The sequence below is a fragment of the Perissodus microlepis genome, chromosome 7 (genome assembly GCF_051167445.1).
Source record: "Perissodus microlepis isolate ML-2025 ecotype Zambia chromosome 7, ASM5116744v1, whole genome shotgun sequence".
Taxonomy (NCBI): Eukaryota; Metazoa; Chordata; class Actinopteri; order Cichliformes; family Cichlidae; genus Perissodus; species Perissodus microlepis.
Window position 1 is genome coordinate 21,131,926 of NC_140467.1, and position 24,778 is coordinate 21,156,703.

The window sequence follows — 24,778 nt, forward strand, 5'->3', positions numbered from 1 at the left end:
CACCAGGAATAGCAATTTGAAAAACTGGTGGCTTTACTGCTATTTTCGAACTGCTTTAATGTTTCCTAAGGTCACTTTGAGAAACTCTGCTAGGCGATTAAAAACACAATTCCTTTGTCCTTTGTTGATGGAGTGCGATGGACATCAAAATCTACCATGCTGCTCCAAAATATTCAATATGGTTCTTCAAAGGACACAAGATATGTATGAGTCATGTCCTTTTCAGGCTCATCAAACAACTGTAATTTATGAACATTTCTGTCTCACTAGAAAAAAAAATCAGCACAGGATAAAGGTTGTTATTCAGAACTGTGTGCTAATTTAATTTACAGTAATCCTTCTCTCCAAGTGGACCCGAACCATGCCAGAAAAGTACTTATGCAGCAATCACATAACCAGTGTCAATGAGGAGGACACTGTCTTTGGAGTGAATGAGCTTATGAGATCAAGCTTCAGAAAGTATTCTTCTTCTTTCTTTGGCACTCAGAAGAGGTCATTCATCATCTTGTGCAGCTACACTATGGACAGAAGTATAACCTGTTAATCATTGAATTCAGGTTCTTGCAGTCCTATTGCCACAGATGTACAAAACCAAGCACCCTTTCCAGGCAGTCTAGCTTTACAAACATTTGTAAACAATCACTCATTCTACAGAGCTCCTTGATATTTCATGAACAGCTGTAAGTGGCATAATTTCAGAGTGGAAGTGTTGAGGAACCACAGCAACTCATCCACAGAGCACCAGGGCAAGGAAAGTCACAGAGTGGGCTCGACAAGTGCTGATTCACATAGTGTGTAAAGGTCAGCAATAGCTCTGCTGACCCAATAACTGCAGAGCTCCAGTGCTATCACCACTCACTATTTGTGTTGATGGCATTAACATCAGAATAAAGCGTGTGCGCCAAGTGCTTCATGGGTGGTTCAGGGCTCCCATGGCCGAGAAACACCTGTAGGTGTAATGTGGAGGTGGCTCAGTACTTTTGTCCATAGGGTGTAGTTTTAGAGTAATGACTACACTCGGAAGTTGCAAAATATGGGTCAAAGATCTTGTGCGCTCACAGTCCATTACCCCAGGGTGTGGTGAGGTCATTGATCCACTTGTGCACCAGATGCAAAAAGGGGCATCCGAGAGTATCCACTGGTTTTTGAAATCATAGTTCAGTCGTGTAGCAGATTTATTCAGGCCACCAAACTTTTCATTACAGTCTTGAAAGGGCCCCATTCTGACTCAAAGCACTCTACACTACAAGCCACTTGTAAGCACTCATTGGTACAGCACTTCCCGAGGTACAGAACCTACTGTATGCCAGGTCCAAAGCCAGTTTAGTATCAATTAACTTAATGTGCATGACTGTGGACTCTGAGAGCAGGCCCGAGTACCTAGAGGAAAGCCATACAGGCACACAGGGAACATGCAAACTCAATCCCAGCTATCCAGGAGATTCAAACTAATGTGAGAGACAACATGGAAGAACACAGTTAGACTGCGATGAGCATTTTTGTTAGTTCAGAAAAATGAAAACACAAGAAGGGAGCTGTTGTCCTCACACATATCTGCACATTTAAAAGGGCATTTTACTCACAAAAAAATAAATAATTTTGTTTAGTCAGTGCATTTCCTGCAATTAACACAAAGATGTGACAATATTTTAATTAGTTCAAAGAACCCACATTCATTAAGTGAGAAATCCTGCCTAATTATATTGTACCTTCATCCTCATGTCCAATCATCTTGAATTCCACCCGAAGTACACGATAAAAGAAACCGCATTCCTGTGAAGAAGTCCCTAAATTTAATGTACAATACTACGGCTTTAAATTAAAAAAATTTATTTCATTCAGTTGCATTTCTTTCAGTTGCACCTCCGGCCTTTGACAACTATTTTCAGTTCAAACATGCTTTTACTTGGACAACTATATAATACATACAACTTTTAAAAGAAGTAACGAATTTTATGAAAAGTTAAGGGTGTCCTAGATTTTTCATTGGTTGTACCACCTGATATGGAAGTGTGTATGTATAACTCACACCAGATGAGTAAAAGTTGCTTTGAAAACTATTGGATGTGGTATGAAAAAGAAAGATTTGACTTTCTCAGTGTACAAATTCACTTGCATAGTACACACATAAGTTGCATAGTAAAGAAAAATGTAAATAATAACTTGAGCTATTATTCACAGACATAATATAGGTAGAGCCTTGGCTCAGATGTCAGAGGAAAGGTCAAACAGACTCATCACCATGCTGATGTGCAGTTCTGCTTTTTTTTTTGTCTTTATGCCACATATCTGTTGTGGAAAAAGCCAGAGCTCCTGGGATTTAGTGTGTTGAAGTGTGACTTTGCAAATATAATTAAAATTGGGCAATTTTCATTCTGGAAGTCAAACACTGTCCCCGTTTGTGGTAGGACTTGACTTAAGCGGTCAAAGAAGTGCAGGAGACTGATGCTGTCCAGTGTAGCAAGTGATTTATTCACAATTTGTGACCCAAACAATATTTTCAAAGAAACAAATAAGAAACTCAACTCTATAATTAACTCAGTTCAAATAAACATAACTGAACTTAAATCAACAGAAATTAAGGTCAAACTGCACACAGCTACACTGACCTGAACCTTTCTTTTGAAACACCTGAGTTCTTCTGCTTAAATAGTCCACTTAACCAAACAATTTCTCCTCTGGACTATTCCATTCAGTATGTAGGTAAGATGAACATGATTATATTCAAACCTCTACTACTCCTCTTTACTAGCAACATAAACTCTGTGGTGTAATCAATACATATTACAACAATAAATCTATTTCTTCATAAACCCTCTAAAATCAACTTTATTAAATTATAAGAGTTCTTCCCCTTCTGCACTTGGTCTCTTCCTGTGACATCAGATGAACCCAGAAGCTATAAAGCAGGAAGTAAAACTACATTTCCTCCTTTTGTTTCTGGAAGACAGGTAGGTAAGGTAAGTTCTAAACAATACAAATTAACAGTTGAAATAAAGAACATGTTAACTTAACAAACTTGTAGGAATTGATTTAAACCAAGATGTTATATTATATAATCTGTAAGAGTGCAAAACATAAACAAACCCGGGATAGTAGATGTTTGCCTATTGCAGATTACATGTGAAATATGGTTAACTCAAAGCAAGAATGTTAACTAAGAATATAGACAAATGGTCTTCTCACCCACTTTGTCACACCGTTACAGCAACAGTAGATGTGACTGCTGGACAATGATGATAAATCATCAGTTTCCATTAAATGATTAAAAGCTGACGTGTCACTTTGTTTTGGTAATGTGTTGACCTGTAAGTTTGTTTAGATATTTTCACAACTTCAGTGCAACATAAGCTACAACAAGACCTCCATTCTGACTAAATTTGGGGACTTGTAGAAAAATCCTGTTTCTATGTCATTATTTATTTTCAAAAGTGATTATGTTAAATCACTGTACGAATGAAGTCAGTGACAGTGTTATCATGTAAAAAAAAAAATAGACTTTATGTTGTATGCATACAGCACAGATTAAAGTTTCTACTCTTTTGAGACATAGAAAGTGTGTCTGTTGGGGCTTTAACATTAGGTATAAAAATTTCTTTTGTGATAAAGCTTAAAGTTAGAGCTGAATCACGTGATCTCTAACTCTCTCTTAGTTAAGCTGCAATAGAGTGTTTCTTCTTCACTTACCTTTTTCACTCTCTATGTGTTTATACACCACTATACATTCAATCATTGGTTATTTTTAATCTCCGGCTCTCTTCCACAGAGTGTCTTTTGTCCTGTCTCCCTCCAATCACCCCCAACCAGTCAGGACAGATGACCTCACCTCCCTGAGCCTGGTTAGGCCTGAGTTTTCTTCCTGTTTAAAGGGAGCTTTTCCTTCCCATTGTCACCAAGTGCTTGCTGACAGGGGATTGTCTGATAGTTTGTTGAAATGAATTGAAAGCAATAATAAAAACTATAACACCTTCCAGTCCTGGTCAGATGCACACCCACCACGTTATATGGATAATTTCAAGCTGAATGCTATATATTTGAACAGTGCCATTATCCAGCAACATCTATTTCATTATAAGGTGTTTTTATTATCGAATACACACAGACAAAAAGAAACCTCAGATTACACAACGTAATGTGATAATACAATAATAATAATAATATACACAGTGAAGTATTTTTGTGTGTATTAGTGCAGAAATCCTGTTTGAGATGTAAACCGAAACGTTTTCCTAATTTGTAAGTCTGCCGTTATATAAACTCTCCTCCAGAGGTCTGTGAAGGTTCTCAGTCACCAGAGGGCGCTCTTTTACTGCAAAGGGGCATTGGTATAACAACCCTTTATTGTTTCCCCGTGTTTTTTCTCAATACATTACTTATTTACTTTCTATATTTCTATATTTTCTATATTACTTTCTATACTTTGTATATTGCGGGTGCCCAGTATGAAATTTCAAAATACACCATCTTAAGAAATTCAAATAACTGCAGTGCCTTTTAGCAATGTTTCTTTTGGACTTTTTTTTTTTTTCAGTCAAAATGCAGCCTTAGGGGAAAGAGACTAGCTGATGTAATGAAAGCTTAAATATTAAAAACTCTGTTAAGGCTCAAATTATATAAAAATAATTCACGTATCTTTAAATAGGATATAATCTTGCACTGTAAATGAAGACGCTCTAAATTGTTTAGATTAGTTTATTATTCTACCAGAAAATTTGTGGCAGCTGTCATAAATGATGTTTAAATGCTTAAAATTAGACTTTTTACTATTTCATGAAAAATAGTAAGCTCATTTTGAATTTGATGGCAGCAACTGTCAGGTCAAAGATCCCGGAGCCAAGGTGTTACCATTTCTCTGACTGTTCACTTGTAGATTCAGCTTTTTAGATCTTTTTTTTTTTTCTTTTTAAAAAGAACTTCTGGAGAAAAGCAGGATGGTTGAAAAACCAGCTCACACTGGATTTCCTCATACATTCATCATTAAAAACCTTTGACTAAGTTCCTTCCTTCTTTAGACCCTTCCCAGCCGTGTTGCCCTCCCACATATATACTATCACAGGTTTGTCACAGCTTGCTTTCATGAGAATGCTGCATTGACAGAACAGGTCATGCAGGGCTCAGTTTCAAGCCTCAAGCAGTAGGCTTACAACAGGAGTAGGGGTTTGCATATCACAATTCTCAGTTTATAGTGTAAGGTAAAGACCCCACAGTATTCACCAGAAAACCAAACAATCAGACATCCTACTGGCAAGAACTTTGTGATGATGGAGGGAAAAACTGCCTTTTAACAGGAAATCTATAGCAATGAAATATTTGCCCAAATAATATTATTAAGTCACTACAATACACAGTGTATTGTAATGTACTGCACTGCTAGATTTAATGATTTAAAACACCACCAACAAAAATGTGAACATAGACATATAGCAGAACATATGAGCATATTCCTCTTTTTTCTTGTAAACTTTGCTTCTTAAACAGACCTCAGGAAGACTGTTATTGCTGTGGCTCAGACTGGGGAGCTGCTTTTCTTTCATCTGTTTACTGTAAATTGATGGCTGTGATGGAAATCACAGAGTTAAGACAGGAGAAATACAGGGATCAAATGAGGTTACAGCATCCTGAGAAGAGTGAAGGCTTTTTGTGAGCAGGTAGAAGTCTACGGTAATATATATATCTAATCAATATGTGATCACACTTAACTCAGTCTCAGTATTAAACATTATTTTATTTTGAAATCCTGCATTTACTTATGCAATTCCTGGCTCTCATCTGTGCTGTACATATTTGCTGTCTTCTACCCACAAAGCCTCTTCCTCCCCCCCAGCAGAGCCCCTCTTCCCTCTGTGAAGTTGTTGCCATGACAATCTGCTTGCTCCTCAGTCATATCTGGAGCAAGGAGAGGGAACGTCTGCAGCATTATGCCAGTGACATGCTCTGACTACTGTGAGAGACGCAGTTTGAGGGAGAAGGAGGAAGGAGGAAGTGTATTCAGTACATCAGAACCTTCCTTCAAATCCAGGAGGGGAGAGAAATCAAGTCTTCCCGTTTCAAAACACCCACACTTGACATCTCAGCCGGGTCTCCACAGAACACTGAACGCCTTGTTGTCCCGTCAGCTCCCCGGACCAAAACACAGGAAAAATTGTTGCTTATTTCACTGCTGGAAACAATAAAATGCTATTTATTCACAAGGGGACAAAGAACTTGTTAGAGACTTCCTTCACTGCAGAGAAAACACTCATGTCTTCACAAGCTTCTTTCAAAAAGAATTCCCTACAGCAGCGCTATTGACTGCCCCATATTTGTCATGTTGTTAGTAATTGAATGAGCTGGATGGGGCCAGTGTATATGGGACTGAGGAGACAGATCATGTTTCATGTAATACTGAAAGATAAGTTACATTTTTTAGTAGTTATTACACACCAGTGAAAAGGAAAAGGGTATCAGGCTTTATAATCGCAGACAACACGGGGGGGGGGTATCAGTTTGTTGTTGTTTGGGTGTTAATTCGCTAACATACCGGCCTTATCTGTTATCTGATATAAACAAAGACTGCCTCCGGTCTAAGTAAAGGTTTGGCTATAGAAGAGGCCTGGGTGTCGAGATCATAGCCTTTATAAAACATGGATGTAGCCACTGTGATGTCAGCCTTTGGTTTTAGACTCTATTTCAAAGCTTCAGTGGGATGCTGCCCCTGGAGTGTTAAATTATCAACATACTAGAAACCGTGGTTATCCATCCAAAAAACTGAATGCAATGCAGAAACACATTTCAGCTGATTAGTGCTAAGTACAGCCTAAAAAAATTAGAGAATAGAAATTGACTCTCCAACGTTGAAGCATAAACATGTGGTGCATCACACAGAAGGGCTAATATTTGTGAGATTAAATCAAAGCAGGCCTAAAACTCCTCTATCCAGAGGAAAAGAATTACCCTATGTAGAGACTGACTTGCTTTTGGAGCGAGCCTCAAGTGGCCATTGGAGTAAATACAGTTTTTGGTAATTCAGTCTCCACTTGGTCTGGATCCCTTTTTTTTCTTGGAAGAAAAGTGATGTCCTCAGAAAAGCACAGTAATAAATATAGTGTGATAATACAATGTTAAATAATATAATAACATACACATGGTACACTGCACTTTTGTGCTCAGACTTTCCAGACAAAACATTTTCAAGATTTAGTACAAAAAAGGGTTGGCCCAATGTGTCCCATTCACCATTTTCCTTTACTATGCCGAGGTGAATTAAAAACAAAGGATATGTTATGTGTAGTTCTTTATTTCCACCACTGAGTAGAACGAAACATATTTAGGGTTATTACCAGACTCAAAATGCCAAATTGTTAACGGGCAGCCATATTTTCTAACACACATTTATCGAGCGGGTCTTACAACAGTTCATATTAATGTAACTTGAATTTTATGTAATACGATTTTCTGATTTCAAGTAGGCCACCGTAGGCTACCTATGACTGGTCTTTTGTCCCCATTATACCATCTCTTTGAAATCAAAGTTCCTGCAGGTGAGCTAAAATATTTAATCACTCAACATATTGTTGTTTTCCAGGTCTGGGCTCCATGTGAGAATATGAACCCCGTGTACTGACCTCTTAAACATAATACAGTTTTGTTATGCTTCCAACTAAACATTGTCACATGACACTATGCAACCACACTGATAGAAATCATGCCGCAAGCTTGGTTACCATGGTTACTCAAAGCTCTGGATTCATATTGGTAGAAAACACCAGAGAAATTGCATTTAGCTCACATAGGACCCAAAAAACATAAAAAAAATAAGAGACAGACAGTGGAGAAAATACTGTTAAATAGATGATTTCTTTAATAAAAGACATTAGAGCGTGACATTCAGTTATAAACTCAAATGATATTGCTTCAGTAGCATACAGTACAGAGCTTAACTGGACCAGTGTGAATTATAATCTGACACCAGCATGTCACCAAACAACCGACTCATCCGGAGAACACAAGAGTCTTCTGTCTTCAGCTTGTTGGTCTACATTCAAACCACTTCAGAACAGTTAAAGTAAACTATGTACACACAATCCACCCTCCACGGTGAGCACAGATGGATGAACTACACAAGCACTAGCTAATAGGCATGAACAGTGAAACTACAGAGATGAGAGGAAAGGGGATGTGTGTACAGGACATGCGACAGGAAGGGAGTAAGCCAGGTTTGGGCAGGCTGAGGAGTGCTTTAATAGGAGAGCCAGAGATGTTGGGCCATGCAGAAAAGGGCATCTTATAACAGCCCCATAATTTGTGCATCCTTATTCGTATCCACTGCTATCTTAGAGCAGGATTTAGATTTAAGCTTAAATCAAACTTTGAATTTACTGCAATAGGCTTCACTCACTTAGGCCCAAAGCAGTTCTGGGACCCTGAAGCTACGTCTAATATAAGGAGATTATATTCTAGAGAGGTATGCTGTGGGGTGGTATGGTGTAATTAGTAGTAATAAATGAGGCGATGACATAGATATTTATAATATCTATGGGCACAGAGAGCGAGAGGAATTTGTGCATGTGTGCGTGCCCAGAGGTCTGTGTGGGGAGGTGAGGGATCAGTGTCTACTTGGACAGCTTGATGGGTGGGGGCACCTTGATGTCCTGTCCTCTCTCCAGCCTCTTCTCACACTCAATTAGGTAGTTGACGCCATCAACCACTGTCTGTACCAGCTGGACCTGAGAGGATGGACATGCCACATTTTAGTAACAAAAGTGAACTGGAACGTGCACAGAACATAAAAAGTAGACACTATTTTTGCAATAAGGAAGAGTAATTTTATCAAGGTCAAAGCCAAGTCACATTTGTGTTTGCTAAGCCACACAAGACAGAAATTATTAACATGACCCGAAAACTTTTATATCTTAAAACAAATAAAATAGTGAAAGCCTTATACAGGGTACTTCTAACAGCTTTTTCTTTGAATGCTGTCAGTGGCTGAAGATACAAAACAGTCTGCAGCTATAAACAAACCCTTCACAACCAAAGTGCAAACTACCAAATAGGGAAGAGCAGATATAAATACAAGCAGCCTGCACTCTTGTTGATTCTGTCTTATGGCTCAGTTAAGACGCAGAATGTGTGCCTCCTCTAGTGCTATGTAAGTACAGCCCACCTCAAAAACAGGCACTTCTCAAATCTTCACAGGGGCTGACCTATAACACACAACCCAGAAATATCTATATATTTTCACAGCAGGACGATGCAACAGTGGTTAGAACGGTCACCTCGCATCAAGAAGGACCTGGGTTTGAATCCTGTGTCTGTGTTGCTTCTCTCTAGGTATTCAGGCTTCTTCCCATAGTCCAAAGACATTAGGTTAGTATGTGTTTCCAAAGTGGCTGTGAGCATGAATTTGTTTGTCTCTGTGTTCTCACCCTATGCAGCTGGGATAGCTTCAGCCTGTCCTGATAGATAGTTTATATTCTGTTGTGTCACACAGCAGTGTCCTCACAGTGGTGTCATGTCTGTGTCAAATTACAACCTGCTGAGGTCATAGGGGGTCATATGATTGTTGGGTTTTTCTCTGTATCTATGAAGCGCCTTGAGGCGACTTTTGTTGTGATTTGGCGCTATATAAATAAAATTGAATTGAATTGAATTGAATTGAATTGAATTGAGGGCCTAAAAACTAACAAGAAACTTTCAAGTACCCGCAGAACTGTTTTTTTTTTTTTAATTAAAATGAGGATTACTAAATATTTATTTTATTTAGTATTTCTAAATTCTGTATTTTATATCATATTAATTCAACAACAACAATACTTAGTAGACACACCTATGGTATCAGTTTCAAAATCGTACGTCGCCTTGGTCTCATGTTATCTCATTCATAAGATTTTCTGAAAACCTGACCTTTGACCTTGAGGTCAAGGTCACTGAGATTTAAACTTGTCCAAGGCTCAGTCGAAGCACCCGTGTTATGACCGTCAAACTCCTATGTGGCCTTGTTTTTGTGTTATCACACTAACGAACTTGCGTCTAATTCTCCATCAGCCTTTTATCACTGAGGGGTAAAAAGCATCGAGTTAATTTTACTTCCTCAAACTTCTGCACAGGTTTGTGATTTTAATGTTTATTTTATTTGCATTATAAGGTGACCTTGAGTGTTATAAAAGGCACCAACATATCAGACTGAAATCTGTATTTGTTAACATGGGCTTAAAGAGGAACACCTCCTTGTAGTCCTCCTGCACTTTTCCCCAACTGCTCACAATTCTCTCATTCCTCCATCCTCATTCAGATTTTCTCTTTCCTTAACTCACTGACTCCACCCATGGAGGTCAGCTCCCAAGCCTTTCAATAATCAGACAATATTTTAAAGAAAGAAAATTATATGAGTGATTCCTAATCTGTACCAAACTGAAGGCTAATTTGTACACTGCACTTCACCCAGAAACAACAAAGAGCCCCCGCCTCCTCTGATGTCATCAGAATAAAACACACAACCATGCACTCACCACAATAGAGAGCTCCTCTATTGTACTGTACCCATGTGACGCTAAGGCCAAGGACATAACGGAGACAGATTACATGTACAGGCCAAACAAGAAGCTTCTCTTATGCTTTTGCAGTTGTGAAAAATAGCTCCAGCTATACTTAAACTGTACTCCAAATAATCCAACTCACAAAATATTTGGTTAGCAACAGTTTACATTGTGCTCATATTTTCTAGGTAACACGGTTAAGATGGTTAGCTTTTTTTTAGCCTCACTGAGAAAGCATTGTCTTTGCTTATCCCGGGATAATTTATCGAGGTATTTGTGGTTAATGAACAACACCTGGAAAAACGGCTTGACAGGTAATATCTGCGGTGTACTTAAAGGTTAGGGACGTAGCCACACACTTCATTTACCCTACCTCAGACTGTCCCAGGCGGTCTAGGTTGGAGATGTCAAACACACCACCCACAGCTGCAGTATCCACACCGCCTGTCCCTCGCTTCTGCAGACGCAGGTTGTCCAGAATCTTACTGAAGCGAGGATCCTGGGATGAAGCAGAGAGGAGTTATTTCACGCCATTTCAAATCACCAACCACAATATTTTTAAGGGTGAATTAATCTAAAGATTCCTTTTTTAGACTTGAGAAAAGAATTGATGATGTTCACAAAGCAGACGATGGATATCCAAAGTTATCAAAGGTGTTTTAAAGTGTCAAGAAGAGTGAAGTATCATCAACAAATTCACAGAGAGCAACACAGCGCATAACAAGCCTTGCAGAGGTAGGAAGTGAAAGATTTCAAAGACTCTGGAAAGAAGAACAAGAACAAGAGAGATGTGTCTAAAAACCCCAGAACAACTCCCAAGACATGAATGAATGACTTAGCCAAGTCAGGACCTGTAGTCTCAAAGAAGACAATCGCTAGAACCATGCACAGGAATGGACTTCAAGGTTGCAGACCAATAAAAACTTAATTCTGGAGAAGAGAACACCATCCCCACAGTGAAACACACGGATGGGAGTATTATGCTGTGGTAAGTGGGAATCTTGTCAAGGTGGAAGGAAACATGAAGAAAGAAGATTTTGCAAGAAAACTTCAAGTAGTAATTGCTTGAGGATCGTTGCGTTGTCTTCCAACTTGACAATGACCCAAAATATGTCGCTCCTGCTGAAGAACTACCTCCAGAAGACCAAAGTGAAGGGTATTGACTGGCTTGCTCAAAGCCCTGACTTTATTCCCATTAAAAATCTGTAATGAACTGAAGACCAAGATCGGTGGAAGCAGACCATCAAATCTGGAGGAGCTTGAGAGATTCATCAAAGAACAGTTGTTTGGGATTGCTCAGGAGACATGTGAGACTTGTTGAAAACTACAACAAAAAGTGCAGGCTGTTATTGAGCAAAAAAAGGTACACATCAGACAACGAGTTAATAATTTTTGATAGTTTTTGTTTTTTTGTGAACAAAATTAATAATGTAACATAATGAAGATGTGCTAAAATGTCCCGAGTCTGTTTAACGGCACTTGGGAAATCCTTATTAGCTTAAATTTAAAAAGCCATACACAGTGCAAATCTTGTGCTTTAAATGTGACCCCGAAACCCAATAAAACATATGTATGGAAACAAACGTATGGAGTTTCTTTACAAACATTAAACTCACCTTGCTCAGCAGGGGCAGCTTGACGTGGACACCGGCCCTCAGTCCTGTGCCCAGGTTTGAGGGGCAGGTAAGGACGTAACCAAGCCTCTCGTTCCACATAAATTCCCAGCCTCTCTCCTGGATCAGACGCTCCACCTAACAGAGGAACATGGAGTCAAACAAGACAGTGGGTGTGTTTCACTCCCAGACTGCAATAACTGCCCCACCTTTGAGTTTTCATATTTTGTGGCTGACAAGAAAAGAATAGGGAGTTGCTCAACTTCATTGAACCAGAGTTCAATGAACTCTGGTGGGAGTGGAATGACAGATAACCCAGTGCTAATGTAGAGCCAAGGAGTGCTGTTCAGGGCCCTCACACATTTAGTACATAAAAGCCCCAGATGTTGTATTGCTTGTCTTTAGTGCTTTCTCAAAAGGGGAATTTGGCCTGCTTTTGGATAAACAGTTTATCCCAAAAAGTTGATTGTATTCATCTGGACATGGTGTTTTCAGTAGGGGGAAACGTTTTGTTTCAGCTCGCTGTCTGACTTCTTCAGTCTCAGCTGACTGCAGGTTTCTCCAACCTTATAAAAAGTACCTCTGCAGACTGACTGAAACTAGCACCACTGGCAAACAACATGCTGTGAGATCAGTTTCTTGATGATTAATATGGAAATTGTCATGACCATTGATCAACAACCACTGATCAATGGCCATGAGTACCATTCACAGAGTTGAGGAATGGCTGCAATCACAGCATTGTAAGATGGTGAAATAAGTACCCTTAGGCCCCCCTGCTTCATTCAGAGATGGTCTTTCCCTTTTCACGTAAATCTCCCCACTCAGTGTTCCTCCCTGTTCAGGATGTGTAAACCCTCATTATGGGAACATATACTTCCTGGACAGGGTGACATATACATCCTCTTTCCTTACCTGGGTGAATGAGTATGCATCAGGACATAAAGAGTTTATGTTTGCCCAACCATTTTTGGGCATCTGTCTACATGTGAAGTCAAAGTCTAGTGTAAGCAGTTTTTTCCATTCTGTAAGCATTCTCTACAGTGATGCTTTTAGACTGTATTAATTATCCTGCCAGGTTTATTAAATCCATAAAGCCATCAAACTGCAGCAGACCCACAGTTTACCATTATCAAATTTAATATCCAATACTTTTATTAAATCACACACAGCCAACATCGTGCAGTGTGTCAGATTTGCTGGCAGTAATTTCTTATGGTCCAGGATCACATTTGCACAGAGATCACAACGGAGAAAAACACCATGCCTGCTCAACCCCCCAAATTCTCTATTTAGTTCTTTTCTCCTTAAGCTGTTTCAAATGATCCCCTTGCATACACAAACACAGTCTTACCTCCTTCAGGCCTCTGCAGAACCTCTCAAAGACTCTCTTCATGTTTCCTCCCTTCTCCATAGAGATGACTCTTGTGTGATCCTCCTCATTGACCCAAATCAGGAATGTCTTCTCAATGTTGTGCCTGCGCATAGATTAAGGACATAGATTATACAGTATTCATGTTTGTGGTTGATGGTTGCCCAGTTTCTGTATTTGCACTAGCATATAAAACAGAAGTGGACAGACTATAGACAGTAAAAAAAACCCAGATGGTTATGGGCTGGAAAATAAAGCCGATCCAGAGGTGCCTTAACCCTGCATTCTACCTGAAGGCCTCCAAACTATGATAGCTATGGTTGTAAAGAAGACCTTTGGTCCTATAGACGTTTATAGAAGAACAGCCTTCAGTCTTGACCTCTTTAAACACTTTCCTGACGAGTTTATGGGCTCATTCACTCTTATTAATCAGACTGAATAAAATATTGAGTCTATTTTGTAAAGCTTGGACATGCTATGTTTCAAATTGGAGAATTATCTGACCATTATTATGATTATCTAATTATCTGAACCCCCCACCCATTTGCTTAATGGTGGCAGACATTTAAAAAGGGTGGGGAGAGAGATAGAGAGAAGGAGAATACAGTGATGCAATAAAAAGGAAGAAAAAGAACACGGAACAGAAGCAAAAAAGATTAAAGAATAAGCAAAATGATTCACAGCAGAGCTGAACATAAGGTTAGTGAAAAAAAAGAAAAGATCACAGAGCCAGAAAAACAGAAAGCTGAGCTCCTGAAAGAAGAGATGATGAAGGAATGACGTGAAGGTGAATTATTAAGGAGAGCTGAGGACAGGTTGGCTGATACGGCTGGCAGAGGGAGAGAGGAGGGAGGCTGGTGATTGATTTTGGCTGGCTGACACGTTGCACTGGGTTATTCCTGAGTACATGCTGAAACTCAGTGCTGAGGGAGCATTTTCCGCATTGCTAATACACCTCCACCAAGGATCAGTGACGGAGAAACGCCAAAAACAAAGACAAAAAAAGGCCCTTCTTTATTTAGAAAACTGTTAAATATGAAAACTAATCATTAAGGACTAAAAGAGTGGCCTCACTTGGGAGAAACACGTTACATAACTGTTTGTATGACCCATTTCCAGTTTGTAGCAGTAAAGAAAAACGTTAATTAAATATCATAGTGGGTCACCTCCTAACACTGTGTCACTGTCATCCCTCAGAAAAGAAGAAAATGTTATTCTTAAATATAAATACAAGATTAGTCAACCATCAGCAGCGCCTTGTGTAAATCCAGTACACAGCAATGATCTAAATCAGGGGTAAAAAACATAAGGACCACAGGCCAGAATCGCTGCGGCAAAGACGCCGTCCGGCCCACTAGAGTCCTCTGGAAAATGTGAAATAGGGCAATCTTTTTTGAAACAACTGTATTTCAATACATTTTGCAGATTTTCTGCCTGATAAAGTCCAATCATACTACACCAAAGTAATTAAAGATTAGACAAAAAAATCAAATGGCAGAAAAATTCTGTTCTGTGTATCTCCTATACAAATTTCTGTTTTTTACAGTGGATGCACAGAGGGAAAAAAGGGTATTCTCTGTGAATTAACAAAAACTTTCTGTTTTGTAATTAGACGGCATTCTGGGCAATGAGATAACAAAACTTTCACTATTATTTAACACATTTACTTTTTATTTCAGTTTAAGCCCATAGAGTCTCGCTGGCAGATGTCTTTCATTTACTACAGCAGCATTTCTTTATCATGTAGAAAAAGTGAGATATACTGTTGTTGCACTTCTTTTTTGGTATATTATGATAGCTCAGAGATTAAATGTGTAGTTAAACTTCTTTATTCTAACAGAAAGGGGAGTTTCACTGTTCTGGTCCAACTCAGGTCAAAGTGGGACATGTTATTTGGCCCATAATATAAAACAGGTTTGACCTCTCTGACCTACATGAACCTTTACCAAGGTATTTAGGATCTCTTTATTTCTGGAATTAAACAGATGAAGAAGTTTTGTTTACCAGCCAGAAACATTTCTTATCCACTTACCAAATGCCACGGGCATCTGGCCAGTCACGAGCCATCCCTGCACACGTGAGGAGGGGGGACACCGGCTTGTCAAACAAGAAGTGGTCCTGTTGGAAATACAGAAAAAAAGGATGATTTATACTCAGCTAAATCCAGAGTGTTTGTTGGTTAAGAAAACAAAATGGGATCAAGAAATTAGAACTAATTAGAAATATAAACAACATCAGAACATTAGAAATAATATCTTCAATCAACCCAATAACCTTAACCCAACATTCAATCAAGTGTTCTTGCTGCTATTTCCATCACTAAAATGCATGCTGGGAGGCATTAACAATGAGGTAGACCTAAGAATTCAATACTCTGATCTTTTCTCATTGTGAGGAGAAAAATGCTGTGTCAACCACAACACACCCACTCCTGATTATATGTGATAAAATTCTCTTTAATTTTTCTTCTGGTAGGTCACGTACTGGAATTGTAATCACATCAACAGCAGGCTAAACATAACAAAGAAACATAAAGCTGATGGCCCAGAGTTTTCTGATTAAGTGTGATAAAAAATTCCAGCTTATAAATATGTGATCAACTGACGGATTGTTTCTTTCAGGCTAACTATATGAAGTACAAAAATGAGAGAATGCATCCTCTGCCAAGGCCGAGTATCAGTTTTGCAATTTTAGTCTGGATCTGCACCAAAATGAAATGGGTTATTCTTTTGCTTCGTCTTTCTGCCAAGTTTGATGCAATTCTATTGGTAAGTACACTTGCTAAAAGACAAGCAAACAGACAATGGCACTGAAAATATATATTTCTTTATAGAACACCTGTCAAATGTAGTAAATAAAATATAATGCTTTAGTATAACTTTGGTTTCCAATGTGAAATTGTATACATTAAGTTACAGGATGTTTTTTCTAAGACAAATATACAAATAATTAAATGAGAGCAGAGGTAGCTAAAACTTGACTTTTTCCAAATGCAAATTCCAAATGAGTCAACAGCACGACATCATCACTCACATCAATGAGCTGTTGCTGCTCCTTTTCTGTCATTTGGGTGAGACTGTAGTACTTCCCCGTTAGGTCACCCTTCAGGCCAGACAGGGCATCCACCACCACTCTCTCCACCTCCCTGCGCTCTGCCCTGGTGCAGGCGGGCGGCAGGCTCAGGCCGCGGATGCTGCGGCCTGTCCTCACCCTGGACGACAACACATATCGTTCATCGAAATGACCTGACTGGATCTGAAACAAAGATGGGGGAGGTTTAAGGCTACCTGTGCAGGTAAATCCGATCATATGATGTATTAAAAAAAAACAGTGAAAGAAATAAGAGGTGAGGAAGAGGAAGAGTTTTGAAGAAGTTTGTACTTCTCTAGACTGGTTATTGTAGTATATAAAGAGAGCTAGAAATCTAACTAGGCTTTGCCTTCACAATTTAAACGTACATATTTAGAGTAAAATGAGTAGTTCTTAATTTTTTGATGCTTTTTGCAAATTTTGCTTTCAAATACCCAGCCTACGGAGTAAAATACTACTTCAGGCACTGTCAGTGTTAGTAATACCTTGCTAGAATCCAGATCAGTGGGGTGCTTCATGGCGCGGGGGTCATAGCCATTGTGCCTTTCCTTGATCACAGGGTCCAAAAGGTCTGCAAATACCTAAACCAGAAAAAGGAATAAAGAATACTCAGACATTGCATGTATAAGGTTTAGTAATGAGTTCATTTTAAAAGTCTATTTTTTCCTCCTTTAAATATTTATTATTGCTCATTTAAAATAAGCAATAATGAAAAGGAATAATTAAAAAAGGATTTTTCTTATGCCTGGTCTGGAGTGATTGATAAGCCAAGTAGAGCGAACAATGAGGGTCATTTATTAGTGAAATTGAGTCACATGCATTACTGAGTCAATAAAGTTAAAGTAATATAATCATTGTTATTTTGTTGTCATTTGTTGATAAAGCAGGTAATACATTTTCCAAAATGCATGTTGCGGTTGATTAGCTTGTTCGAATCAGTTTATGTTCACTGGCATTAATTACCATAAAACAAGCTCTAAACAGTAACTTAAGCAAATTTCTACAGCACCTGATATGCCTTCAAGTGTGATTGGTCCATTTACAGCACAGTCAGTAAAATATTTGAATTTCTCTGTTATTTCTGACCATTTGATAAAGAAAAATATATAATACACTTGGATACCTAACATCACTCAACTAACTGGTGGAAGAGGGGATTTCCTCTATGAGAATAAATCCAATCGGTACTTCAGTAGTGAGGCATGGTAGAGGCAGCATCACCCTTTGAAGGTGAGAGTGGGGAGAGAACTCAGAGAAGATGCTAAGGGGAATGGAGCCAAATGCACAGAAGCTTTTAAAGAAAATCTAATCCAGAGTGCATGCAACCTGAGACCAACAATGGATCAATTTTCACAACAATAGCCAAGAGAACGCTGGATTGGTTTCAAGACAAGTCTCTGACTGTCCTTGAGAGACCCAGCCTAAACTCAGACTTTAACCCCCCCAAATCTTTGAAGAGACCCAACGGTGGCTCAAAGCTGATGACAAGGCTTAAAAAGATCTGGAAGGAAAAACTGGACACACTGCACATGTGCATGTGTGAAAGGTTGTTACACTTAAAACTATATCTGCCGTAAATGGGGAGAAAAGATGATTTCAGTGACTTTGAACATTGATGCAATACAGGCTGAGTATTTCAGGAACTACTGGGATGTTCCCCCCAACCATCGCTACGGTTTTTAGAGAATGGCGTGAAAAAAGAAAATATCCAGTGAACAGCAGTTCTCTGAGTGAAAGTACTTTGTTGATGTTGGTAATGATGAGGATAATGGCCAGACTGCCTTGACCTGGTAGTAAGGCAACAGTAACTCAAATAACCACTCTTTACAAGCAGATGAGCATCTCTCAACACGTCCAACCTTTGGTAAATGGCCTGTATTTGTATAGCGCTTTACTTAGTCCCTATGGACCCCAAAGCGCTTTACAAGTTCAGTCATCCACCCATTCACACACTGGTAATGGCAAGCTACGTTGGGGCGCCACCGGGCTCTCTGACCACCACCAGTAGGCAACGGGTGAAGTGTCTTGCCCAAGGACCGAGACCGAGACTGTCGGAGCCGGGGCTCGAACCGATTCCGTCTTCTGATTACAAGACGAACTGCCAACTCTTGAGCCATGATCACACCTTTGAAGCAGATGGGCCACAGCAGCACAAGACCAACCCAGGTGCTACTTCTTTCAGATAAGAAAAGGAAATTGAGGCTATGATTCACACAGGCTCACCAAACTGGAGATATTTTCTTTGACACACTTTGAGCCCCTGAGTACCAACTGATGATCATTTAAACACCACAGGCTACTTGACTATTAATGGTGACCATGTTCATCTCTTTATGATCCATCTTATGATGGATCATTTCAGCTGGATAACATGCTACATCACAAACGGCAGATCATTTCGAACATGAACTCAAATGGCCTCCACAGTTACCAGATCCCAATCCTATCAGTCTCTTAAGTCCGAAGTCATGAACCGTTTCCGGGTCCAAACTGTCTAAATTCTTTTACCCTTAATAAAATGATTAGTGTGCTCCCAGGTGTTACAAGAAAGTTTAACATCCAACCGTCCATGAAAAATAGAATTTCTCAATTTCAACCGAGTTAGAAGGTAGCAAGATGTTAGATCACTGGTTTCCATCTAAACATTATACACCATGTTCTGAATGAGGAATTTTGGAAAAACTAAAACAAACAGCTCTGCTATCACTTCACATTAAATGAAGACAGAAAACTGGCAAATAGTTAGCTGATGGGCTGTAGTTCCATTGTAAGGTTTTAAACTGCAGCAGATGAATAGTACTACAGTGAGGTCAACAAGTATTTGTTCACAAATAAATTGTTCAAAAATCATATAATGTGATTTCCGGATTGTTCTTTTTAGATTCTGTCTCTCACAGTCTCTCTGTCTCTATGCTGAAAATTGTAGACCAAGACTGAGTAAGAGAACTTGCAAAATGACAGGGTGATCAAATACTTATTGACCTCACTGTAATAAAAACCCACAGAGCCCAACAGTGATCTCTCATTATTTTTAGGGGTTTGTTAAGATTAAACAGAACAAGATACAAAGCCCTGCAACATGTTAACGATACAACAGTATCAGTAGGAGTTTGGACCTGGAAGCAGGGTTTACACGTCATCACTTAATAACCAGAAAGAGCACTTGTGCGGTGTGATGAAATGGGAGTTGCACAATATGGATGCATAGCAACAAATCTACGCGATCGTGGCTCAAGAGTTGGGTGTTCGTCTTGTAATCGGAAGGTTGCCGGTTCGAGCCCTGCCTCGGACAGTCTCGGTCGTTGTGTCCTTGGGCAAGACACTTCACCTACCGCCTACTGGTGATGGCCAGAGGGGCCGATGGCGCAATATGGCAGCCTTGCTTCTGTCAGTCTGCCCCAGGGCAGCTGTGGTGTGGCTACAACTGTAGCTGCCTCCACCAGTGTAGGAATGTGAGAGTGAATGAATAGTGGAATTGTAAAGCGCTTTGAGGGGTCCCGAAAAGCGCTATATGAATGCAATCCATTATTATTATTATTATTATCTACTGCAACTCTGTGATCCCATCATATCAATATGGACCAAGCTTTGAGAAATGTTTTCAGCACCTTGTTTAATCCGTGTCACAAAGAACTAAGACAATTCTGAAGGCAAAAAGGGATCCAACACAGTACTAGGAAGGTGTGGATATTTTTGCAGTGCAATCTTCTAGCCAACATTTTATGACTGAAAAAAGTGGAAGGGTCTGAAATATCCTAAAAAGACTCTGTCTCTGAACATTGAGTAACTACTTTACCAGAAGTCACTGACATTCTGTTGTGTTACAGTAACGCCATACCCTGAAGTGTTCAAAAGAAACTCCCACACATAGGGATGGGTATCGAAAACCGGTTCTTGTTGAGAACCGGTTCCCACTGTTTCAATTCCTTGGAATTGTTTGACATTTTTACAAACGATTCCCTTCTCGATTCCAGTCGCCCCGAATGACGTCACCACGTTGCGGAGTGTCATTTACCTGGCAGGAAACACGGCGCGTAAGCGGCTCAAACGCTCAAAAGTTTGGTTATACTTTACGAGAACGGATGACAACTGGGCAGCTTGCAATACTTGCAAAGTAGATATTTCATTTAAGGGAGGAAACACTACGAATATGCAAAAGCATTTGCTCACAAAACACGTGATGACCTTAAATGAATGTCGTGTTTTTAATTCCGCTCCGGACTCGTGAATCTCAACCCAGCAGCAGCGGTAACGTTTGCACGTCCTCTCCCGTTAATGCTGCAGGTAAATAATCAACTAACAGTGCATATTATGTTAGCGCGATCCGCCTTATTACAAAACCTGCCATTACTGTGCATTTAGGTGACCATGATGAGAGAGAGAGTCTGGCTGGCTCAGATGCTGGCAGTTCTCGCTGCAGTCTACCGGTAGCGTCTCCTTTCAGGCCAGGATAGACGAATGTCACCGAGCAGTGACTAAGTTTGTGGTCAAAGGCTTGCACCCATTTGCCACAGCAGATGCCCCCAATTTTCGGTAAGTGAATGTGTTTAATTGTAGGCAGGGACATTACTGGATATTCTTGTGTAATTGCTACAGAATAATTTACGTTATACTTTGTTATTGCTACAGAAGAATATTTATTTTATTATTTTACATTTACAATTTTTTTTCCTGGGGACCCTGTGACACCCATTGAAGAGCCGTAGGCTGGATCTCTTAAGATCTCACTGTTGGGTTTGTAAGGCCATGTTACTCCTAAATTTCTATCTTGTTCAAAGAGAAGATATAAAGCAAAGTTCTAAGCTAATCGACCTTAGTGTTCTCCTTTTTTAAAAAGAATCGATAAGAGAATCGATAAGAGAATCGATAAAGAATCGAATCGTTAAACAGAATCGAAAATGGAATCGGAATCGTGAAAATCTTATCAATACCCATCCCTACCCACACATGTCAAAAGCTGGGAGTATATGATACATTGCAAATACTAAGGTATGTATTCATATTGTTTAAGAAAAATGCTTACACAATCACAAGTAACAGAAATGTCTAATGGTTGACCTGCAACCTTCAGCATTACAGATTAAACACTCATTATTCTCCTGATCCATAGTTAATATCACATTCAAAGACACACACACTGCTGTCAGCAGTTCCAAGATATTTCTGTAGCTTCTAAATGAAGTAGGCAATTAAAATGAAAATGTACTGAAGTATCCTCATTTTAGATATTGAGACATCCCAAAAGACATGTCCCATCTAAAAACCCTGCCTCAGTGACACTGTAATACTCTGTGTATGCATGTGTGAATGTCACAAAACATACTTGATAGTGAGGGTGGGAACACTAACAGGGTAGTGAAGACCCGAGGACATACGTCCCGATGACAGCTGCATATGCAAGTACATAATAATGAGTCTTCTCCCGCATAAGGAAGGATTCTCTGTTACCTTGTGATTCTTTCTAAAACCTATTAGACCCAAAACCCTGTTTTTGTATGCAGAAGGAAGCCTGTATGTCGAAAAGTTACTATGACGTCTGACCTCATAAGACTCCTCGTCTCCTGCCACCATGCCAACGGTCTTGATGAAGGGGTGCCCAGGGTTGTCCACGCCCGTCTGGATGGCCTCATCCAGTGTGAAACCATTGGGAGTGGCCCTATCACACAGCTTAGCATAGATTGCAGGTGTGAGGTTACTGGCCATGCAGTTGTTGTGTTTGCGCAGGTCTGGGAACTCCGCACTGCACAAAAACAAATGAAAGATTATATGTGAATGTGCTGCTATTGGAGAGAGAGAAAAATTACAGGAGTGTAGGCGATGGTTTACTTTTTGCCCTTGGAGCAGGGGCACAATGAGTGACTCACTCAAGGAACTGTTTTTCATTGCACGTACGCAAGTGACTGGTGTGTCAACCTGTGACTTTTTGCTAATACAACACCCTGCCGGCTAACAAAACACCACTAATGTAAGACACAGAAGGACACGAGCATTGTACTATAAAACATGGCACAGCGGCACCATTAATGTGCATTCTTTGGTTAATGTTCAACTATTCATGAGATGGTAAAAAGTGCCATTTATTTCATGATGATAGAGGATGCAGAATTAGATTAGACACTACAAGCTTTTCAAATGAGCATTTAGGCTTTCACAGACGCTAATGGGAAAAAAAGAAAATGCTGTGAAAGACCAGCAAAAATTAATACTTGTTGCCAAGAAGTCTGAAAGATTAGCACTGCCGTAGAAGCACAAATTAACATGTGTGTTTTTGTTACACTTTGTCTCAAAGCATAGGGCTAAGACATCAAAAATAAAAAACGTTCACAAACTCATCTTTATCATAGACAATCCATCCTTTAGACTTTCCAGCAAATTCAACTTTATGTTCCAGAATTGTTTTGTGTATGTATATATATTTTTTATGGCATAGAGCAAAAATGAAACAGGCAAATGTTTTCTAAATTTATTGTTAAACCATTTTTTACATAATTTTTATTAGACAAAAACCAGGTTTCGTAATAGTAGTCTGTGTCTGTGGAGTAGATGTGTAACTGTATGTTCAGAACCATTTACTAAAAAAATTATTTGTCAATCAAATGTCCTTGGATTAAAAAACAAAGACAAGCATGTTTTCTTTATTGCAATAATCTGACAGATATTTATTCCTTTGTAAGGGATGATCTGGCTAGAGCCCTATTGTATGTGGAAGCAATGCCAACATCTGTCTACAGTTTTCGCCAACACACCACGACCACCTCCTGCACCATTACTGCAAGGTTTCAACCATAATCACTAGCTACTTCTAATTTGAAAACTTTCGTACCATCACTTAAAAAGGATTATGATTTTTACTTTTAAAAAATGGGTCGAAATATTAGTAAATGATATAGTCCAGATGATTTTCCACATATAATTAAATATGGCCACCTCACTGAACCAATCTTGTTAACGCCCCTGCTGCAGGAGCTCTTTAGGTGTGACCACTTGTATAACAGTGGGCAGGGTTTTATATCAGAATACTAGTAATCATTTACTAACCTATATATGGTGTATGTGGTGCATTTTTAATGCATGCAGGCGTGCACTGGGACACGTACGCACCCCGCCTCGGCCTCTCCGAGTCTTTTGATCCCGCCAGTATCCATGTATAACAATGGGTGCATGCATGAAACCTATATTTATGGCGCTAAACCATCTGCTCTGCAGGCTGGTGCAGGGAGCACAATTATAGCTGAAGGAAGCAGAGATTTGAGACATAAGGTTGCATACGTGCGATGGTTATGAGCGATATTAAATCTAATTTTACTTCACATAAAAAGCATCACTGAACCAAGTAATTTTGCAAGGACGTTAGGATTGTGCGTGATCCCTATATGCTGCCTCTTGCACGATTAATTTTAATTATGCTGATGCAAACAATGATATTAATAACATATTAATATTTCACAAAAAACTAAAAAATAATATAAAACATAGCATTTGCACTGGTTTACTAATAACTAATAATCTGTGCATTACATCACAAAATATGTGATAAAGTTATGCTAAATGCTTCTAAAAAATAATGGCTACATTTGTGTGTAGTTGTTGTAGTATTGAAAAAAAAAACGTTACCTCGCGGGGTACCTCCTGCGAACAGGCACTCCGGCGCTAACATGTTCCCGGTGGAGGAGAAATCCAGCCGTTACCGATCCTCCCACCAAAGTCAGGATCCCGATGTGTCGTTTGGAGGAAAGGATTCTCGAGAAACTGCTTGCCATTTTTTTATTCTCCTTGTATTTGGGTTTTGAAAAAAATGAGAAAGGTCTTTTTTTTCACGGCCACGGGGAAGGAGGGTCAGGTGGACGGGAGTGTCGGTGATGAAGTGCCCCTGATGGAATGGAAAGGAGTGCGATTGAGAAACAGCGACGTCAAGATGGAGGAATACACGACGAGAGCGGAAATTCAGCTGCATCTTCAAAATAAAAGCACACGATTAAAACGCCTAATGTTCTTCCTGTAAATGAGGACAAACAACCTTCACCCCCAAATGTGACTTTATCATTTTTTCACAGTATATTTAATTTACTCTAGCCTACAGTATATTTGCAGAAATACATAGGCTTCTTTTAAATACGGTAACACAGACTAAATGCCTAACTTTATAGCTAAGAAAAATTATAATTTTTATCAAGTGTATTGTAATTATA

The 24,778-nt window shown here is 39.4% G+C and overlaps 1 protein-coding gene across 1 annotated transcript; it reads right to left on the reverse strand.

Annotated features, from left to right (window-relative positions):
• Positions 1–7,817: 7,817 nt before the first annotated feature.
• LOC146383016 (creatine kinase U-type, mitochondrial-like) lies at positions 7,818–24,506 on the reverse strand. Its single transcript, XM_084934100.1, has 9 exons — positions 24,204–24,506; positions 22,131–22,329; positions 17,075–17,170; positions 16,533–16,754; positions 15,532–15,617; positions 13,482–13,605; positions 12,131–12,265; positions 10,888–11,013; positions 7,818–8,705 (listed from the first exon to the last, which is right to left on the reverse strand). Exons 1-9 carry the CDS (start codon positions 24,347–24,349, stop codon positions 8,592–8,594), a joined length of 1,248 nt encoding a protein of 415 aa, XP_084790226.1. The 5' UTR covers positions 24,350–24,506; the 3' UTR covers positions 7,818–8,591.
• Between the last annotated feature and the right edge of the window lie 272 nt (positions 24,507–24,778).